The 7,525-nt window shown below is 36.5% G+C and overlaps 1 protein-coding gene across 6 annotated transcripts; it reads right to left on the bottom strand.

The window, feature by feature from the left end:
• On the bottom strand, positions 1-6,863 carry LOC111789743 (Ribosomal protein L34). 6 transcript variants are annotated; one of them, XM_087122478.1, is made up of 4 exons: positions 6,497-6,863; positions 2,400-2,534; positions 1,182-1,271; positions 1-473 (listed from the first exon to the last, which is right to left on the bottom strand). In XM_087122478.1, exons 1-3 carry the CDS (start codon positions 6,765-6,767, stop codon positions 1,207-1,209), a joined length of 471 nt encoding a protein of 156 aa, XP_086978604.1. In that variant the 5' UTR covers positions 6,768-6,863; the 3' UTR covers positions 1-473; positions 1,182-1,206. The 6 variants fall into 6 exon arrangements, with proteins under 6 accessions (XP_086978604.1, XP_086978605.1, XP_023526192.1 ...); XM_087122479.1 differs by having other exon boundaries at positions 1,187-1,271; XM_023670424.2 differs by having other exon boundaries at positions 2,435-2,534.
• Between the last annotated feature and the right edge of the window lie 662 nt (positions 6,864-7,525).

The raw sequence follows: 7,525 nt of genomic DNA, 5'->3' as shown, positions 1-7,525 counted from the left end.
TTGATAAAAATGTGTTTTTGGAGAAAGATTCGGAGAAAAAACCAAACCTCTAACCTCTAATCTTTTGATTAAAATTTCAGATTTTACGGTATTTGAATTATATTCATATTGGCACGTCTTAACTAGTTAAACTATACTTGATTCGTGTTTTTTTTTTTTTTTTTTTTTTCGCGCCTAATACAGGAAAATGTCACTTGAGAAGCAGGACAGGAATGAGAAAAGGGCGGGTAGGTTGAGAGGCCTATCAGAATTATGGTGCCTCGCTTTGGACAACAATGTGGTGCATTTATGGCAAACTGCATCCTCCAGTGTCCAAAGATAGGCACTGAACTACGTATAGCTTTGTATACCAATGGTTTCAAGTTTTAATGTCTAGTCTTCGAGAATGTACAAATTCCCTGTCAACTCCTCTTTGCCTTCTCATAAATCTTTGACAGTTTTGAAAATGCAACCATCTCAAATAGCTTGGACAGCTGAATGCAACCCATATTTGAAAGAGGAAAAAAAAAAGTTCAGTCATTTGATACAAATTTATGACCAGACTTCAAGAGAATTGGTGAATGAAAGAATCATGCTTAAAAATTTTGATTAAAAAAAAGAGGCAAATGAAATGGAATGACCTAAATGGTCTAAAGTACATGGAAAAGTCCACAGAACAACTCAGAAGATAGAGAAGTACCGTTAATTTCTTCATGCTCGTTCCAAATTCGAAGTACCATTTGTACAAATAAGAACCCCTTTGTTACATGATTTCTTTGTAATATAGATAGATATAGGATCTATGGAGCAATTACTTAGAAGTACATTTTTGTGCAGCAACCTTTCCTATATGATAGAAAATGATATCCATAACCGATATTATAGGATAGCAAATCTCAAATCTATCTATGAAGAGCAAATCTAATTATATTAGTGTCTATAATTGATTTCTAATGACGAAAATAATATTTTTTAGTAGTATTATTATTATTATTGGCTAGATAACAATATTTAAACCAAAAAAAAAATGATATGTGAAACCTAGCAAGAATTCAGATAAGATTTTAGTCCTAAAATGGCTTAAATCCTCCCATCTTGTTCCTTTTTGCATCTTATTCACCCAGAGAGTACATTCTTTCAATTCAGTTAAAAAAAAAATAACATAGCCTACACAAGATAATCGCAGGGCAATTCAAATGAACCTGACTTGAGATGAACATTATGCAGTTATTCTTGATCGGCCCTTTGCAATCCTTCGAGCAATAACTTTCCGCCCACCCTTGGTTGCTTTGCTGCTCAAAGAAGAAAATGAGGTTTTTAATGCACATTTTGAAATGATTTGTTACGTTTTAATTTGGCATTACAAACCACCTTCCCTCTAAAGCTAATCTAGCCAGCTAAACAAATCTTCGTAGGATGGTAGCTTTTTTTTTCTTTTTTCTTTTTTAACTCCAAAGGCCACAAATCAATGCAGATAAGCTACTTACGTATTCAGGAAGCTGGACAACATATGATGCTACTTCACGGTTGAATATAAATTATGGCAAGAGTGAAATGTTGAGATTTACGTTGATCGGTCAAGATTATCCTTTTTGAATGAGAAATTTGGTTGTAAGCTAGGTATACTTGGCCTTTGAACTGTTTTGGTCTCCCTTTGGGTGGAATCCAAAGAGTTCTATCTTTTGGCCGTGGTTGTTGAAAGAATCTACCACAAACTTCAGAATTGGAATTGTGCGTATATTTATAAGGGTGGTAGGCATACACTCATTCCAGGCACATTTTCTTATTTGTCTATTCATTATCTTTCTATGCTTCAATTACCAATAAGGATGCAAAGTCCATGGAGAAACTCTTTAGAGATTTTTTTTTGGGATGGATCTGGTGGTGATGGAAGATTACAAAAATATTAAGCGAAAGAAAATTCAGTTTCCCTAAATAATGGGTGGCCTTGGCATTGGCAATATAAAGCATAAGAATGATGCTCCCTTGCTAAATGGATTTGGAAGTTTCTACCTAACATCTTTTGGTTTGCTTGCAACTTAACTCTATTTTGTGGATTTTATTATTTTTAATACCCTTTCTTTATTGGGGTAAACAAACAGATATTTAAAAAAAAAAAAAAAAAAAAAAAAAAAAGAAAGAAAAAAACTTGACCACAAAACTCTACCGGGTGATTGGGAGGGCTTTTGTTCCTCTTTTAACTTCAAATTGGTTAGCTTTTTTATAATCCAACCTGTTGGTGATTGGGAGGGCTTACGCTCTTTCTTTTTTTTTTTTTTTTCTTTCATTTCATTCATCAATGAAATTCCCATGTTTCTCCCTAAAAAAAAACTTAACCATAAAGCTCTACTGGGCATGTTTAAGCAAAGAAAAACATTATTTGCAAATTATAGGTTCTCAATAGTAAAAACATTACATACATGATAAACATGCAGGAAAGGAAAGGGATAGATACCGGGCAAAGAATCCATGGTTCCTTTTTCGCCTGATGGTGCTAGGCTGAAAAGTCCTTTTAGGAAATAAGAGCATTGGTTCTTGAGTCGAAGAAGTATCTCCTGCGGAAAGAAAAAAAAAAGCTGAAGGAAAAATAATTGTGTGTGTATATATATATATTAAAAAAAAGAAAAGAAAAAGAGAGATATATAATAGATAAATAAAATGAAAAGCCCACGAAACAACGAGTTACAAGAAGGAATTCCAATTGTTTAATAAAATAGAAAGACTATAATCGATAAAAGGGTGTGAAAATTTGCACCAATGGAACATCAAGTGTCGTTGAAGATCCGTCCATTTCTTGTGCACCAAAGAGACCAAAAATAGGAGCGATTCAAAGCCAACAAAGTGTTTTCGCATTCCCCTTAAAAGGATGACCAATGAAAATCATGGATAGCATGTCAAATATGTTTCCTGGCAATGGCGTGCTTCACCCAAAAGCTTGCATAATATAATTCCAATACTGATTAGCAAAATAATAGTAACCAAATAGATGATTGGGCAATTATGAGAAAGCATGGCACATAATACACCAGGAGGGTGAGAGGGAGACAAAGGGCATTCGACTCTGAATTCTATCTATTGTGCTTACACTACCATGACTAAGTTCCAAAAGGATTTGAAAAAACTGAATCTAGAGAATTGAGATAAGAACCCTTTGAAGGGAGTCTAGCATAGAATGTACTGCAAAATCCAGAAGAATCAAAAGTCCACTACCATGAGTGGTTCATCAAGGATAATGAGATTGATCATAGAAAATGGGAGAGAGAAGCCCATTCATCTATTTCATCCTCCTTAAGATTTCCGCGAATTCCAGCTTCCATTATCAGCATTCCAGACATCGGCCACAGAAGCATGGGAATAATTTGGTAGTCTATAAAGTCTCGGATATAGTGAAGCTAGAGTGTGATCATTGGTCCAAATATCATGCCAAAATGACAGGTTATTACCACTGCCCAACACTTTCTTAATAGGCTGTTGAGCTGTGAAATTGAAGTCCATGGAGCTTTTGATGATCCCAGATAAGCGTCAGTAGGCCATTGTTGAAAGGCATCCATCTATCCAATGAATAATATTTAGCCTTAATGGTTTTACACCAAAGAACTTCGCCCTCACAAAGAACCTGCAAAATCCATTTATACAAAAGAGCCAAATTCCTATGCTTCAGATTGCTAATGCCCAACACCACCGACCTCCCCCAATTGGGGGGAATTTGTGTAGCATACCGTTTAACATTATGCATACTTCCATGTCCCAGTAGACCCTCCCAGAAAAATCTTGAGAGAACTTTTTAACAGAATTGACAATCGTGGTAGGCATTTTGTAAAGAGAAAAGAAATATGTAGGCATACTAGAAACAGTAGACATTAAAGAAGTAATGCCTACATCCCTTGGAAATAAAGGAAATTTCCAATTGTGAAGCTTGTGTAGTAAATTCTCCATCACTGGCTGCCAAAAACGAGTATTGGAAGGGTTGCCTACCACAGGAAGACGAACGAAAACAGCTGGCCAGCAACCCACTTTACACCCAAATTTTTGTGCCAGTCGATCTAAATTCTCTGGAGGAACATGTATTGCCATAGTTGATATTTAGACCTGAAGCCCGCTCAAAAAGACCAAAAATGATTTTCAATTGCCTTGTGATCCATGGAATAGAATAATAATGCATCATCCGCAAATTGTAAGTGATTAACTGTTAGGGATGAGGTACGACTGGTGCCACAGGTGTTGCTTTTCAATTCACCCAAAAAAGTGCTATCATACAAGAGACGATCAAGACAATCTGAAACAAGGATAAAAAGAAATGGAGACAAAGGATCTCCGTAGCGAACACAACGAGAAGGTATAATCTTGCCCCTTGGACGCCTATTAATAAAAAAATAGAGTAATTTGTGCTAGATATACAACCATATATCCATTTGCGCCAAAGAGTGGCAAAGCCTTTAGCCTTAAATATAGCATCTAGAAAGGCCCAATCAACTTTATCAAAAACCTTTTCTAAATCAAGCTTTAAGATTAAACCTGATTTCTTTAGAACACGCCAATCATCAATAATCTCATTGGCAATAAGGGAAGCATCCAATGTCCATCTTCCTTTAACAAAAGCCATCTGATTTTCAGCAACGGGGAAGGGCAAAACCTTTTTCAACCTTTTAGATAAACCTCGAGCAATGACCTTATAAGCATGGAATGAGACTAATAGGTCTAAAAGCATGAACCGTATATGCATCAACATGGTTAGGGATTAAACAAATGCATATTACAGGTGATGGAGAGGCTATGGGAGGCTGATCGGTTGGATTCTTTGGTTTTTTCTTTGCTTCCATGAAATACATATCAAAAGCTATGGTAAAAGTCTAGGAATCAATCAAAACATGCTGTATAGAGTAGTATCAAAGAGAAATTTCAGATGAGGGGTGAGCAGCCATGGATGGGTGAACGGAGTAGGTATACTAGCCATGGAGATGAGTAAGGAAAGGTTGGGGAGGGGTGTGGAGGGAAAATTGTAATCTTGGATAGGAAGGTCATAGTATTTACAAACAACTTAAAACAAGTTTTTCTTTATTCCGGATGCTCAATATGCAGTGCACACCTTAAGAATGCTAAAGAGAGATTTCTCTCTAGAAGGTTGAAAATGAGAGCTTTGACACCTAAACCTCCCCTCTCTTCAGCAACTCATACTATGCAATCTCAATATTCCCTACCTTCTCTTGTTGCCAGATCTCCCTGAGAAACACCCAACAAACCACCCTCCTAATTACCATATTATCCCTACTCTTTAGTCCATCCATTACTCTGACACAAAACGCACCTTGTCCTCAAGGAGTGAATAAAGATCCTCAAATTTTTCTCCAGTTAGATATACCACAAGTAGCAATAATACGGGGAATTCAGCTTCAATATCATATTTCAACAGAAAAATATGGTTCGCATGATATTTTCCAAAGCCAAAGTCAGTTAATTACAGAATAAGTAGACACACATCCCTGCACATTATCACAGTAAAGGATAGACATGGGCAGGCAAGTATCTTCACTGCCAACAAGGTTCTCAAGACTAATTGAGCCGTCATCTCTAAAGCTTGAATGATTGACTAAGATTTTTGGCATCCTAAATTTTCTCTTAACCTCAAGAGTGGCAAAATGTTATGGCGTTAAGAAACACTTGACAATCCCACTTTGACTTAGACTCCAAACTTATGATTATATAAGAAAGTTAATTGAAACTGGAAACGACCAGTATGCAGTATGAAAAAAGCATTCTTTTTCGGTTGCTTAATCAAGGCCGCATTTGCATTTCATGGCTCACAACAAGACATACATTTAGAACATTGAACCTTGATGCTACCATATCATTATTTCTGAACTATAAGTAGTTGTGGCTAATCACCATAGACCTTTCTTTCAAACTTTTGAACCAAACGGTTCATTAGGTCAACATACCATCTGCAAATGCTTTCTGATAATGAGTGCCTCACAAACAATATAAGATGTAAACATGTGAAAATAGGGTACATTGTCTAAATACAGCGTTATAAATTTTTTTAAAAAAAAGTTGCCTAGTATTAACGAAAAGAGAATAATGACATAGGACCAGATCATCCCCCCAATTTCATCCTGCAGGGAATTTATCAGATATGATTGTTATTTGGCATCGCTGCCTATCTTCACATTATTGCACTATCATATTTCAAGCCCTAGGGGAAAAAAACTAAATTCAATATTTGTATGAATTTAAAGAATTATAATAATATAGGTGCAACTTTCCGTTCCTAATTTGAAATCTAGACAAAATGTTAAATGAAAAAAACATCAAATTATCATCCATGCTTCATCATCTCCTATAAGAAGTCCATCCTTATACATATTAAATGAGCCTTGTACATTTTCATATTAAATGAGCCTTATACATTTTCCATCCTGTCGAACAGATGCCTTAACTAATCAAGCTGTGTTTTCCATTAGAATAAGCTACTTGTAAACTCATAAGAAAAATTAAGACGCCACAGAAACCGATAGCATACCGTCGGGCAAGAAGAACCGGAGCGACGGAAGACCGAAAGGGAAGAAAATGCCTTCTGATTCGAGCTTTCTCAATGATTCGGTATCATTCTGCTGCAAATGGTGAGCAGGCTGATGCTTAGAGACCGAAGGAAATAGCATCGGAGTGACATCAACACCATGGCCCTGGGACAGAGATTGGCTACTCCAAATCCAGTTATTCTGATGCGTCGAACTTAATCGCAATCGATTCATCAAAGAATTTCCCGTCCGAATCAGAAGTTTGGACGCCATGAGCAAAAGAACGAGCTCACTAACACTTTGAAATCAAATATAGGCGTGGCGGTGAGGTTGGTGACAGTGTGCGGAAAAACGTAAGGTTGGTGTGGCCGTCGCAGGAGAGCGAAGGGGAAGAAAGAAAATTTCGGGTGGGTTGGTGGCGGTTTTCCTTTTAAAACAACTCAAACCCCCTCCAAATGACTTAGAAGAGGTTGAGAGCCTAAACCACGGGGAATGTGATAAATGACCAAAATGCCCCCTATAAGACCCGTAAGAAGTTTTCAAAACCCTAATGATTTCTCGAGGCTATGAGAAACTTAAGTATGACCTTACGAAGTATTATACAAGATTTCAAAGGTTCTAGAACAGTATGGAACATAAGTCAAGGCTTACGGGAAAGGATAAAGTTACCCTTAACTAAGACTCAAGATCCTTATAGAATTTTTAAAGGACACGTTATGACTTTATGATACGTTGATGATTATGCATGTTATTATAAAATACTCACAACCTATGAGCTTGAAATATTGCTTAAGGAAGTAAGTCAAGATTTATACCTCGAGAATAACCCTTAAGAACAAGAACTTAAAGAAAAGTACAACGCTAAGTCCTACTTCCACCAAGACAAGAAGAATGTTAGGTGTCACTTATGAACAAAGGACCAAGGTCCTAGTAACTAGAAACTTTTTGACCTCCCACGGTATAACATGTTCATGACTTAGACTACATCTCTTCGAACGTAAAAAGTCTTAGATGTAAGTTTATAGACTGCA

The sequence above is a fragment of the Cucurbita pepo genome, chromosome 3 (assembly GCF_057944985.1).
Source record: "Cucurbita pepo subsp. pepo isolate OVF chromosome 3, ASM5794498v1, whole genome shotgun sequence".
Lineage (NCBI taxonomy): Eukaryota > Viridiplantae > Streptophyta > Magnoliopsida > Cucurbitales > Cucurbitaceae > Cucurbita > Cucurbita pepo.
This window is presented reverse-complemented; position numbering and strand designations above follow the sequence as displayed.